Source organism: Drosophila arizonae, chromosome 4 (genome assembly GCF_054131065.1).
Source record: "Drosophila arizonae isolate 15081-1271.41 chromosome 4, UAZ_ARI_1.0, whole genome shotgun sequence".
Taxonomy (NCBI): Eukaryota; Metazoa; Arthropoda; class Insecta; order Diptera; family Drosophilidae; genus Drosophila; species Drosophila arizonae.
In genome coordinates this window covers 24,384,895-24,399,121 of record NC_142924.1, presented here as the reverse complement: position 1 = coordinate 24,399,121, position 14,227 = coordinate 24,384,895, and the positions used below count along the sequence as shown (strand labels likewise).

General features: G+C 41.0%; 2 protein-coding genes and 1 long non-coding RNA gene across 11 annotated transcripts; 1 reads left to right on the top strand and 2 right to left on the bottom strand.

The window, feature by feature from the left end:
- Position 1: 1 nt before the first annotated feature.
- Positions 2–3,553, bottom strand: Fit1 (Fermitin 1). Of its 2 annotated transcripts, none has more exons than XM_018006830.2 (3): positions 3,357–3,553; positions 2,858–3,268; positions 2–2,789 (listed from the first exon to the last, which is right to left on the bottom strand). In XM_018006830.2, exon 3 carries the CDS (start codon positions 2,701–2,703, stop codon positions 559–561), a length of 2,145 nt encoding a protein of 714 aa, XP_017862319.1. In that variant the 5' UTR covers positions 2,704–2,789; positions 2,858–3,268; positions 3,357–3,553; the 3' UTR covers positions 2–558. The 2 variants fall into 2 exon arrangements, with proteins under 2 accessions (XP_017862319.1, XP_017862320.1); XM_018006831.2 differs by having other exon boundaries at positions 2,862–3,268.
- Positions 3,554–3,803: 250 nt separating this feature from the next.
- LOC108613400 (uncharacterized) lies at positions 3,804–13,545 on the top strand. 8 transcript variants are annotated; one of them, XM_089469147.1, is made up of 10 exons: positions 3,804–4,234; positions 6,494–6,559; positions 9,839–10,012; positions 10,074–10,425; positions 10,498–10,677; positions 11,625–11,699; positions 12,442–12,537; positions 12,646–12,893; positions 12,956–13,049; positions 13,119–13,545. In XM_089469147.1, exons 2-10 carry the CDS (start codon positions 6,531–6,533, stop codon positions 13,230–13,232), a joined length of 1,362 nt encoding a protein of 453 aa, XP_089325273.1. In that variant the 5' UTR covers positions 3,804–4,234; positions 6,494–6,530; the 3' UTR covers positions 13,233–13,545. The 8 variants fall into 8 exon arrangements, with proteins under 8 accessions (XP_089325273.1, XP_089325272.1, XP_017862326.1 ...); XM_089469146.1 differs by having other exon boundaries at positions 3,806–5,257; XM_018006837.2 differs by having other exon boundaries at positions 3,807–5,257; positions 10,558–10,677.
- Positions 5,953–9,664, bottom strand: LOC149269467 (uncharacterized). The gene is made up of 4 exons (XR_016270110.1): positions 9,495–9,664; positions 9,104–9,399; positions 8,416–8,989; positions 5,953–8,226 (listed from the first exon to the last, which is right to left on the bottom strand). It is a non-coding gene; the product is annotated as an uncharacterized LOC149269467 (long non-coding RNA).
- Positions 13,546–14,227: the final 682 nt, after the last annotated feature.

The following is a 14,227-nucleotide window of genomic DNA, read 5'->3' as shown; positions in this document are numbered from 1 at the left end:
ATTTTGTATGATCATAAAAACATAAAAAATAATTTATTTGCTTATTAATTTGTTTAATAAATATACAATATATAAAATTTCTGGTTAGTTTGCAAGGCATTTGCAAGGCCACTCAAAGTGTTTTCATGACAAAAAATAAAAAACACCCAAAAACTAGTACAAAACTCCGATTAGCTGGTCGACAAACGAATTATCTTTCCACACATTTTTTAACTACGCTGAAAAATACATACACTGATAACGAGGTACATTAACACACTTTTTGTTTAGTAGACACACCGAATACGCGGACTTGACTTGGACATGTCGGTAGAAAATTAAAATTGATTCCTATTTCAAGGCACAACAGGCACTCTGTTAAATAGATATTACATATTAGTCTAGGGGCATTAACGTTGGACAATAGCGCCCAATAGAAAGGCCAATCTATTGGGCAAATAACAGTTACACATACATATACGTACACACACATGTTAATTAATTAATTCAAATCGAATTCTTTTAAGCATGCAAAATTTGTGCTTGGCACTTGTAGGACGAGGATCATTCCGATCCATCTTATGACCAGCCGCCTGTCAGCTTGTGGAACATCTCCTCGTTAAGTGTCTGGTTACTTTCTTTGGAACGCATCGACATGAAGATGTAGCCGCCAATGAACTCGTGCACCACCTTGCAGTCGGCGGACAGGCAAGAGAAGACAACGTTCTCGTCGTGGAACTGAATCATCATGCACTTGATACCCCAGTTTACGTTCCAGGCTTTCATTGTGTTGTAGCGCCAGGTCATCAGATGATCGCCCGTATTCAAGTCCATGCGCATGATGCGGTTGTGCGCCACGCCCAGAAGCTCCTCCTTTTTGTGGCCATCGAATTTGATGACAAAGAGCGTGACGCCGAAATCGGGCAGCGATTGCCACGCCTGAATGTACTTCAGCTTAGCCTCCATCAGCTGCAGCTGGCGCACATTGGCGTGTGCTTCCAGAATTCGCTGCACGGCCTTGCCGGACAGCTTGCGCAGCATTTTGGGCGACAGATAATCATTGGCGTCCACTGCGCGCGGATTGATATTCAAAGGCGCCGCCTGTGCCTGCGGCTTCTGCATTTGGAGCAGCGAGCGTATGCTGTTTACCTCGCTCTCGTAGCTGCTGTCGGCCAGCGAACGTCCCTTGGCGGCCAGGCGACAGGCGGCCATCCATTTGGCATATTGCTCTTCGTTCTCACAGCGCACCCAGTATTCGGTGTTGGGGCTTTTAGGTCCCGCTGGGACCTCCAGCCGTATGCCAAACTTGCCCTGGGCTAAATGCACATCGGGCGTCACCTCGCAGCCACGCAGATTGATTGTGATGCTGGGGGCACCGCGACGCGTGTCCTCTTGTGACTTGTAGAGGTGCAGCTGCAGGTCGCGGTACGTGAAGAAGTAGCGCTTGTAGCCCCTCAGCGTGAACACCTGTGGCTTCAGGAAGCGCAAGTAGTCGGATAGTTCGGGGATTCGTGTTATGTTGCCAGCATCGCTGCCCGAGCTGGGGCCCTCCAGGGTGATTTGCAGCTCGTTCAGAGCCGAATCAATGTCGTCGTCGGCGTCGTTCTCTTGGCTGGACGACTCAATGCCGGAATCAGTGCCGTGCGGATGCAGATCTGTTTGATGATTGATCTGAAATTGCAGCGCGGCAAACATCAGTGTCTCCTCCTCGGTGCAGTCCAGCTCCTCGTTGAGTATCGACCATTTGGCCTGCTCGTACAGCTGGTTGATGCGCACCTGATCGTACTTTGGATTTAGATCAAAGAACGTATAGTACTTGAATCGCAGACAGAGCGTATCGAATTCGCGCACACCTTGCTCCATGATCGACAGCGAGGAGTCCAGCCAGCCGACATTCATGCGGGCCTTCTGCACCAACGACTTGGGCCGCACAAGGCGAGCGCGCACATCGGGACTGGGAGAGCGTGGGGAGACGGACAAATTCTCCTGCAATTCACCAAAGATGGAGCCCGAGTCATAGGCGACGTAGCCATTGTGGCTGTTGTTGTGCCACAAGGTGCCAGTGGGCGAGCTGATAGGTGTGCCTGGTGCAGTGGTCGCTCGCCGGGGCGTCGTTGCATACGGCGATGCTGGAGCGCACAAAAGATTTCCGTTTCCATGTGACCTGTCCAAGCTACCATTGCTTCCATTATAGGCATTTGTGATGGGCACAAATGAGTTGGTGTCTGGCGCAGGCTGCAGATAGGCGGTGCCATTGGCTTCCGCAACGGGTATCATCTTTTGCGGTAGCTTGGAGAAGTTCTTCTTTAAATGCTCTGGCTCAAGAGGCTTGCAAAATGAAAGCTCTTCCGGATAACGTATGTCCAGCTCCTTGCAGAGATTTACCACGGCGCCAAATGTTTTGATTGAGAAATTGACACGGCAATCCAGATAGCGAAGGTCAGGCATCTGGACACGCAGAGTCTTGTGCATGGGCGTGAAGTGTAGAAATGAATCGGATTGAACGCCAGCCTGGTCGAGGGTAGAGCGCGTGCGCGTTAGCCAGATGTTTTTGGCTGGCCACCAGAGCGCATGATCGGACCAATCCTTGGGCATTTCCGGATCGACCAGCTGCAGCATGACGCCGCCAATATGCTGGTCACCGCGTACACGCAACGTTTTCTCCACCTGCAGATCTGTGATGAATATCCGCAGGTTCCAGGTGTTCTCGCCCACATGAATCATCGTGCCACTGTTTTCCTATTTTGGGCGTATTGCCAACACACATATACGAGGCACAAGCACTAGCACTTGAGCGATTGGCCCACAAGCTAGAAATGAATACAAGCAAATCATTTAAATTTTTAAATTCGCTCTATCGATGACGTAATCTACATACATACGCTCTGTCTCTGCCTTCTATCCAATATGCGAGCTGCTTTTGCAATATACACATAAGCGAACGCGAATGGTTTGGCTGCTGGTGCCCTTATCTCGCCCAGATATTTGCTTTGGCTCGCACAGACAGCTACCAGCACTCGTTCTGTTACAGCTCCACTTCTAATGAAAGCTCTCACTACTCAACGGGGCTCAATCGTTGATGTTATGGTTGTCTTTGTTAGTTCCCTCGTCGCAATAAGCGCTCAAGGTTATCGTTAGCGTTCTTTCCGAGGAGGTGGAGACGTCGTTGTCGTCCCACGGCACAACAAATACTAATGAATGCTGCAAAATTCCACACACATACGAGCGACTGCGACTGTGACGGCGGCGGCTACGAGCGAATGTGAACAAAGCCAAAACGCCAGCAGCTCTAAGCGAGATAGAGAGAGAAATTAATTCATAAATAAATCAGCACGAAGTAGCGACGACGCGACGTGTTTTTGGTTGATTTCGCTTACAACTTGTTTCTGCTAATGTGTATGTTTTTCTTTGGCTTGTTTATTTGACTATATACAAATTATATTTGGCCATTCGTATTTGCCCAGCATCTACAATGCGACGTTTAATAGCGTAAATTTATTTTTAGAAGATTTTTCACGTTCGTCATCAGCCTTCGTCTGTTGCTAGAGTCGAGCAAGTACTTGTTATCGATTGTACATTTATTGATGATCATGACGATAGTATTGTTTACAGCAAATACGTTTACCGAAATTATTCATAAAATCTTAAAATCTTAAAATAATTCCCATATATTCTTTTTTTAATAATTTATGTACAAATCTTAAATATACATTGCCAACTCATATGTGCATCGATATATCGATAACATTCAACAACCCTGCGCAGACTTAGTTGCATAAATACATTTAACGAACTGACAGTAAGTTTTTCTACAGTAAGGTGTGAAATTATAATTTAAAAAATTCAAAGTTTATTACTGAATATAACTTTGAAGGAGTACATTTATACGGATGCTAAGGTCCATGGCAACGACTGCCATTGACACTGCACGCACACATGCCAACGTGCTCTGCCTTTCACACAGAATTCGTAAACAAACACAATGAAAGCTCCCGTTCAGCCCCAAAGCGCCAGTCGTTGCGGCGCTGTCTATTCGAGCGCACGTACTGCAGAAATTGTCTCTCAGCTAAACGCCGACTTGAGTGCGCGCCCGTACCCTATCTCGCTCACACATACGTTGATAGTCAATACGAATACCTGTAAACGAGCGCGCCATTGCATGGGCGTGTGTGTGTGTGCCAGTATTCGTGAACAGCCAGCTAGGAAAATTGTGCATGGAAAATCAGAAAAATCTTTCTTAAAACAACGTGAAAACGTAAGCCATGAATCAAAGATAGCGTATACAGTCCAATCAAATAATAAATCTCAAACGTAGCACAAACAACTGAAGCATCAGAAGTATATAGTGATTTTCTAATTTTTCGACTTCGTATTGTGTGTTTGACAGACGAAAAATCGATCCAAACGATGCGAATCAACACAAAATTATAAGTTTTTTCTGGAAATAGTAGTGCAAAATATCATATAAACATTATTTACATGAAAATTTATATATACATACGTGCATATGGTGTATATATGAACGAAACGGCTAATTTCATTAGTAAAAGTTGGAAAATAGTGAGCGGTAGGGAAAGAGAAAGAGAGGTAGAAACAGAGTGAACGACTGAAAAAGTGAATTACGTTAATAGTTTAAAAAAACGCGCAACAGCCGCTGCAATACGATAAAACAACAAAGACAACAACAACAGCAAACAACTATAGAAATAACAGCAGCAGCAACAGCAACAGCGCTTAGTCATCCGTGTGAGTTACGCCAGCGCAGTTCCAGCTCTTGGCAGCAAACGGTGCGGGCCTATAGAGTGTAGCGGCCCCAGGTTAAAGCGCTTGTGACTGACTGCTCGATGATAGCGATTGCATTGCACTACGCCTACGCGTACGCCACGCTGTTGATTCCAATAACAACAGTTATCGCAGTAACCTGTTGTACGCGTTTGTAGTTCACCTTTCGTTGTCAAACAAACAGAACAGCAAAACACACAAAAACAAAAACACGGCGAATCGGATTAAATACCAATACATGTACAGACAGTGCACAAACAATAATATACAAACATACTCGTATAACATAATAGACAACTAGAAAAAGTTTACACATTAAAATAGAGACCGGGACACACCTGTGCCGAAATAATAGTTACACATATACAAATACCTTGTTTCTATTTAGTGACCAAATATTGAGTTGAATTGTTAAAATGTCGCGCTTAACTGAGGAAATGGTGATTGCCCGTGCCAAGCAATCGGACCTGGGTCTTATTAAAAAACTCAATTGCTGGTAAGTTAAGTGAACTATTTGTTAACTATTTGTTATTGGCTTTGGAGTGAAAGCCCAGCCCAGTGATCTCTGTCGAGATCTCTGCCAGATCTCTGCCCACTTGCCGCTTTCACTACGCCAGTCGCATTCAGTCAGTCAGTCAGTCAGCCTGACTGACCCAAATCCCTCAATTGCCAGAAGCAGCAACCAGTTTAACCCAAGTTGTCCACTTGCCTGCCTACCCGGCTTTCTGGCTGCCTATCTATGCCAGAGCAGGGCGGCTGAAAACGTCTAAGAGCTTTGAAGCCTTTTCCTGCTCCAGCTAGGAAAGCACTTGAAGGATTTGCCTGCTGTGAGCAGCAGCCATTCGAAACAGTTATTTTGCAAGTGCATCTTAGAGTTTATTGGGTTGTCCGAGTGCTTAAATGTCAACATTATGTATATTTAAATATTAAAAGAAATTTACGAGCGACGGTAAATTTGTGATTTGCGACATTATTATTATTATTGTTTATTATATTTGTTATTATTATTTAAGACAGATATTTGTTTCTATATAAGACAGCATTAAATAAATTCGATTACGAACGAAATCATATTTAATTTAAAATACAAATTTTTTGAATGTAAGCGCAGTCGTTAAAATTACTTTTACATCTCAATATCCTTTGAATATTCGAATTGAAATTATCCATAGGGAAAATAAAATGATTTCCTATTTGTCAAATAATTATTTAAATAACATGAGCTAAATCAATTTCTTTGTTATGTTATGTAGTTAATATTGATTCAGTACTCAAACTTTGTTGTTGTTTAAAGTACCTTAGAGTATAGTTAACTAAATAACTTATGGAAAAAGATCACTCAGAACATAATAAACTACATGTTAAAAGGTTTTATATCTCTGTATCTTTAGTTTCAGGTGTTGAGTTGCTAACATAATTTCCTACTTTATTCTATTATATTGCATATATTACTATACTATAATAATATAACATATTATATTTGCACAGCAGTAATTAATAGTATGTTTTATATTCAACTACGTACATATACTATATATAAGTTAAACGCAATAAACTATAGATATAATAATATATTATATCTGGGAACAAATATCAAAAGATATTATTACTATCATATTATACCAATGTATATTACTGCTTTAAAAAACCATTCATCAATAATAATCCTTATTTTTTCCTTCTAAGCAACGCAATCTATAATCTTTCTATATTTTGTTTCTTGTCTTTTTAGGGGCAGTGATCTCACCGATGTCAATATAATCAAGCGAATGCACGGTGTTGAAGTTTTGGCGCTTAGGTGAGTCAAACGTATCTTAAATTGTATCCAATTCGACTCAGTTATAGATTAGAGGAGCGTTACGCTCATTTCCTGCACAGTGCCTTGATAGATTTTGAAATTCAATTAGACGCTTGCCATGTTAGTCAAATCTGCACATTGTGGGTGGAAAAGCTAGAATGAGAAAAGAGAAACAGAGAGAGAGAGAGAGAGAGAGAGAGAGAGAGAGAGAGAGAGAGAGAGAGAGAGAGAGAGAGAGAGAGAGAGAGAGAGAGAGAGAGAGAAAGCTAATCTGGGCATAAGTTTGTATCTGTCAGATACTTGTGCTCAAATGATGTCATTCGCACAGCGAGAGGCAACGGCATCATCAACAGCCGCAAGCAAGCGAAAAAAAAAAAACTTTGGCACGCTCAAGCGCGTAATTAATGCAGAAAGCAACAGCAACTACAACAATATGAAGCATAACAAAAGTCGTGGGAGCACCAAAATTGGCAACATCAACTTTAAGTCTGTGGGTCCAGCAAAGGCCCAACACATTCGCCCGGGCTATGTGCGTGGGGGCAAGGGCAACATTTGCTGCTACAAATAAATGTGAGATACGAGCTGCGAGCTACGAGATACAATAAGCTCTCACACAGATACCGCGGCACTTAACACAGATACTGGTGCTTGCATGTAGGTGATGATTATGCCAAGTATCTTGAAGTTTTCCTCTATTGCTTGCTGCTACCTTGTAGATTGCGGCCTTTTAAGGCAAACATCAATGTTTTTGATTGTCAAGGTCGTTTCGATCGATTTGCATGCCAAACTGACTGTCATATGGTCAACATATCGTTGCAAAACAGCAAACGCATATCTGAACTCTTATAATGTATTTATTAGCTGTGCATCGCCTTATAAGAACTTGGCCAAGCAAGGCTTTGTCATAAACTTGTGTCGAACAGATGGCGTTTTTGTTGGTCTGTAAGCAGGACGCAATGAGAGCGAAGCACATTTGTGGCATATATTGAATACCATCAGAGCTCTTTAAGCAATAAAAAGAACACACGTTAACGTTCCAGAATCTTTTGAAATACATTATAATATCCGTCGCCTTTATATCTCAATGAAAAATTATTCAATATTCATAGGTCTTTAAAAGCTTTTTGTAGTAACCTACTTTACCTTATCGAAGAACAGTTACCACACTCAATGGAGTACCGTACAGAAATGAGTCAATAGATACGGCAATACTTGGCGCACGCCATAAACCCGACCCTGGGTAATAAATATCAACAGCCCCATTTGTGTCTGAATGGGCTTTCGTTGCATTTAAGTAGTAAACCCTTTTGGTTTCATGTCGCTGAGCAAAGGCTTAACATATTTTCTGTTATGCCCACTTTGTTTGCCATTTGTGGAGTTGAAAGTTGTTGCAGATTATTGAGCTGGCCAAGGCGAGGGTCGTGGGTTGTTGGCAACTCGCCTCTGAATCCATAAATCAACTGTTTTGCCCCCACATGGGAATATGGTGCGAGCATTATTTGTTTGCCGGATTGCATGCTTAGATTTCTTTCTGCAAGAACAACACAGAAAGTTCCAGTCGAGTGTACCCGACTAAGAGATACCTTTAACCTCGTACTATCTGTGTTCTTAAACATATTGAATGTAATTGAGTGACTGTAGTTCGATTAGGGTTTAAATCGATAACACTGAAATAAAAAGAATGATCGATTATTATTGTGTTGACGCTTAAAAAACTAAGGCTAATTCCAAAATTAGCAAAGTAATACTAAAATTTTAGGGTATTTCTAATACAAAGCATTTCGTTAGGGCTTATGATTCATTAAAAAGGGGCTTATTTGAAACAAACATAATATATGCGCATGCTTTAAACTTACAAGCTTTAACATGTTTTGAGATTGACACGATTGTAGTTGACTAGATCAGCATACGCTGAGAACTTTATATGCTTTAGAGAAATACAGGCCTTCTCCCAGTGACACAAATGTCCTGATTTCCCATTTTAATTTGGTACAGGGTATAATAATGTGAACATAAAAATTTTGTATTGATTTGCATTGCGTGTTGTTGGCACTTGACTGGGCTCCGTTAATAGTTTGGCCCGCTCCACTTGAAATCCAAGTGGCAACCTTGGACGAAATTGATAACTCTCGCTAATGTGGCACTAACTATGCATATTAGCTCAGTATTTCGTATTGTGGTTTCCCTTTGGCCTATGGTGTGCCACTTTCCGAGTCTATTAATAGTTGGTTGAAATCGCAGAGACTCCAAAATATGTCTTGCCATGGCAATGCACCCGTGTGCCATTTACGATCCGCATAGGTATTGCATCTAAGTTTAGAAGCGTCTGCTGCAGTTTTATTTTTATATACATATACATTCTGGGTGCTGTAGCACCCATAGCTACCGAAGCCTCTGCAAAACATCAGACAACGAACATTCTTATCTTATCTGAAAAGAAAGATAGAAGAATCAGACCTCTACCGAATCGACAATTTCATAGTAATTAACATTGAAAGAGCTACGAGCTGCCAAAGCGTTAGCAATGAAAAACTACAAACTGACCTAGACGCCGACTACCTAGCCAAGAGAGATGATGACTGGAACGATATCGATGACGGAGGGGCGACGCTTCACGCTGTGCTGTGGCTCAATATAATGTGTTCTCTGAGTAGCCTACAGTTAGGTAGCATTAAGAATGTCTCGAAGAAAGTTGAATTTGTGGAGTTATTGACCTCGCGCAGCAACAGCTGCTGGGGTACCAAATCTTTTGTATCTTTTGTGTAGTCGCCGTCTTTGCATAACTTTCCTGTGATTCATGGCATTTAAGCGGAGCTTCCTTTGTCACTCGATATGGTACACTGAAACAAAAGAGGTCACATAAATAATATCAACGCTTAAATTGAGGAAATTTAAAAAGATATAAGGAGTTCAATAATCTTGAACTGTATATTACGGTGCTAGCGAGAAACCTTGAAGGCATAGTATATATTTATGTTACATATGACCAGTATCAGGAAAAATTTTCAAATATTTATGGACAGAATTTGATGTTAAACTACAGTATGTGTCGGGGTGTATGTGAAATTTATAAAGAAATCTAAGCTGAAATAAATTTTACTTCAATTTAGGGTATGACATAAATTATTAAAATTAAATATGTATTTATAAATATGTAATTGAAATTTAAAGTATAAATCCATCTATAGAAAACATACTATATATGTATTTATATTTTCTATTTTATGCGAAGAAGTAACCGTCTATATAGAAATATTCTCAATATTAAATTTATTGTAGCGTCAACAAAATATCCACCTTGGCACCCTTTGAAGACTGCACAAAACTACAGGAGCTGTATTTACGTAAAAACAATATACAAAATATCAATGAAATTGGTTATCTACAAAACTTACCAGCGCTCAAATATCTCTGGCTAGAGGAAAATCCATGCTGCGAGAGGGCTGGCCCCAAGTAAGAATTAATATGTTATTATATACGTCTTATATATGAATACTAAATCGATATCTTGTAGTTATCGCTCGATTGTGTTACGCGCCTTGCCCAACCTAAAGAAACTGGATAATGTGGAGGTGACTCCGGAGGAGCTTGAAGCAGCCATACGCAACACCGGTCCTCAGCAGGCCGACGATGACGTCTATGAGGATGCGTATGAGCCAAAACAGCAGCAGCACCCGCACCCCCAACAGCAGCCGCAACTGCAGCGCTCCTCGCCTCAGCAGATACAGCAACAACAACAACAACAGCAACAGCAACAGCAGCATCAACAGGGCTATCCACAGCAATCACCGCGACAGCAACAGTCATCTCCGCAGCAGCAGCCACCACAACTGTCGCACAGGGGCAGTGCGAGTCCCTTAAAAGAGGTAACTAACCTCTCTTTCTGTCTTGGTCTATCTATCTCTCAGTTCATTCACACACCCACGCCCGCTAATTAGGAATGTCATTGCTGCTCGTCATTTAACAAAGCACATTTTTCTATCCTAATTACTAACAAGCCGCCACAGTTAGCAAGCCCACTTGCCAATAACTCCGATGGAACGAATAACGGGGCGAATAATGTCAGCGATTTATATAGCAATCAATTGCAAAACTCAATGCCCCCAACACCCACAAAGGTAAATGAACGCAATGCGTTAGTTCAACCTGTTTATGACCTGTACTAATTGAGTGTCGTGGTTGGGAGGGAGGTGTTTAATAAACGGAGTGTTTAAGGGAATGACCGATAGTATTATTTATATTATAACGTTTATGGCCTAATAAGTTATGAGCTAGCAATACGACACCGTATGAATATAGTACTCACAATAACAGACTTGTAGAAAGAAAAAAAGAGTTTCATATGAACTTAGTCTATATAGTCTATTGAATAATTGAAAATTGATAATTATAAAAAAAACACATTAACATATTGACTATGTAAACTAAGTCCAATTTAAAGGATTTTGTAATATTCCGCTCCAAAATATGACACAACTAAACACAATATTCGGGGACTTGCTTCACAAGATGTACGAGAAATAATTGTATAACTGATAACGTTTTAATCGATTTAAATGGAAATAGTTATTGACTTTTAATTTGCGCGAGCCTTGCAGGGACTTTTAATTTCAAGTCTTTATAATTTATGCGTCATGACATCGATGCGAATACGCATACGGACGGATAGCCGGATAGAGCTAATTGTCCTAATCAGTATATCTTCTTCCTAAGGTCTGCTGCACCTCTTTCTGTCTGTTACATACTTAAAAAATAAAAAAATGTGCCTTAAGTTCTCATTTTCAGGGTGTTCAGGGTATAAAAGACGTAATAAAATATATACGTAAAAGTAACATTCAAAGGCTTTGCCTAAATTGGTTGAATATTATAGAAGAAACATGTCATTATATTAGCTATTAGCCAATTTAGGTAAGACCTCGATTTGTTGACTTGTTGTAGACTAATCTATCTATAAGAGCGAAAATAACCATTGTCTACTAAAATTGATATGTTTTCAGTCCGTGTGGAGAATTTAGTACTAATACTAACAAATATTTCGCATACCATATTCTTTGATATTTCCCAGGAACCCGCACACCCGCCATCGCCCAAATATAACACCATAACTAAAGAGCAACGCACTTCCTTTCATCAATATGATGTAAGATCCACATACTACCAAGCAGCCAAACAAATCAGCCAACCGTTTTAGCATTTATTTAATGAGAAATGATGAGCTTGTTGTTGCCGGGCCTAGTCAATGTAGAGTTAGTTGGATTTTCTTTTATTTGCATTTTGTATATATTTGGGCGTGGACACGTCACACTTGAAGCCCCACCCGACGCCTATCGCCCGCCTCTCATAGCCCTATTGGGCGGCGTGTTACGCGTGAACGAGTCACGCGATGTAGCAGTGGCATGGTTAAGGTTCCACAGCTAGTCGGCTAGTGGGACCCATTGTTAGGCGGGGGCTTGGGCTGGGCTGGGGTTTCTGGGTTAAGTCGTGGCACAACAGCAGCGTTTGACTTTGAGCGAACATCGCGCGTCGAGCAGCTGAGGGAAACTGAAACAGAGACGAGAAACATAATTACCGCAGAAGCAGCAAAACCAAAAGCTAACTGATAAAAATAGGTCATTATGTATTCAACAAGCAATGCTAGAAGAGCTGGAAATAAAAAGGGGTTTGGCCCCGTCCAGTAAATAGACCCTCGGCACATTTTCAGAGATCCAATGTTTTTGTAGCACTCGCAGTGCTTGGGAACAGCAACAAGCTCAGCATTTCGAGATCTAAAATGGTTTGGTATTGAAATGGCAGACAACACAACTAACGTCTTCTTTGTGCTCCTCTCCCATAAAATAATCTAAAAACAAACGCACCACGACACTAACCAACACAACGATTAGCATTCGCCGGGTTCTGATCAGGAGAGTCCGCATGTTGGCTACAGAGAGACGCGCCCAGCGCCCCTGCCGCCCAGCATGTCGACGCACTCGATGAAGGTAAAAATAGCTATTAAAAGACAGCTGAATGGTTAACAATTGATGAAGTTGGGGAGTTGAATGTTGTTAATGCTTTTTAATTATGGCATTCTTCTGCTTCTGACATAGGAATACTATCAGTCGGATAGGCCCAGCTATCCAGCGCACTATCGGCACAGTCAAACGGATTTGACGGAGTGGGAGGAGCATCAGCAGGCACCGCAGGTGCATCACAATCCCTATGGTAGCCAAATGCAGCTGCACTATCCACAGCGACGCAGCGCTGGTCCCGAAACGGCTGGAGAACGTTACGCTTACAGGAATGGAAGTGCGCGAGAGAATGGAGGCGAATGGGAGGATGATCGGTCGAGACCTAGGTAAGCAACCTGATAATCCAATCCGAGTCGTTCGGTTTTAATCAACACATTCTACGATTCAGGCGACCCGAAGGTCGCTACAGTGATACGGTTAGTACCGTTTCTGCCTCCGTACTGAATCATTTTGGGGGATGCCATCGACGGCCCGTCAATCGAGTGAGTAACTTCTTGTTATATTTCATTGAGATAGTCGAATAACACAAGATTATTCATTTGATTTCGCAGAACTCGAATCTACTATCCGCCACTTTGTGCCTGGTCAAGGAGCTGGATTACGGCAGTCTGGAGGTTTTGGAGCACGCCGTGCGCTGTCGCATTGACGAACTGGCAGGGGAATGATGAAAACGTGTGTCTAATCGCATGTCGATTAGCTAATATTCTTAAGGGTCTACAAGATCCGCAAAGGAAACCACGTCAGAGGGACAGTTGGTAATTTTTAATTTAAAGACCAGAAAAAAAGACACTCAGTAACACGACTCGAAATCTTTTAACTTATCAATTTAATGAATTACAAAAAATGTTTAAACAATACTTGCCAATTGTAACTGTAATAATTGTTAACTTTTATAAGCATCGATAAGCTGCAACTTTTCTAAATGAAATATATGATATGCGTGAGATATTTGACGCACGTAGAATATGCATATGATAATTAATACGAATTGTGTAAACTAACCCAAGAATTTATACGCTCTCAACGTTCTATATGTACAACTAATTTGATCGTTATTCTAGTGTATTTAAGTTCTTAAATTGTTTTTGTTTTATTTTACACTCGACATTGCAGTTGTGTTAATGAATTAGCAAAGTAAGAAAACAAAGCACAGAGATTGGGATAACTAATGTACTAGCCACACTAGCCTTATTTTGTACTTAACAAGAAAAACATGTAACGTCTAAGGCGTCCAGCACAACACAATACAAACAGCTTCCTTGTTTTTTATAAATTAGTTAAAATGCTTAACTCATGATAATTATGGGCCGGGCTTTTGAAGCTTGCCAAACCTTTGTTGTTGAATATTTGTACACAACAAATTAACACTAATTCTTATACAAACTCGTCCACTTTAAGTCTATTTTCTTTTATACAAATGCGTATGAAATTAATAAATAATTAATAATTAACAAGCAAAACTAAATTGAATTTGTTTCATTGAACTGTCTCCTTGATATTTTATAAGAAGCAGTTAAATATACATATAGCGTTTGGAATGAATTAATGCTTATACTGCTTGCTTTTCATGCCTCTTACAAGCAGTTTAATATTTTGAGGGGTGTGTGTCTGAGCTGAAATCCAGTTTTTTAGCTCAGCACAAAAACGATAAAGCAACGTA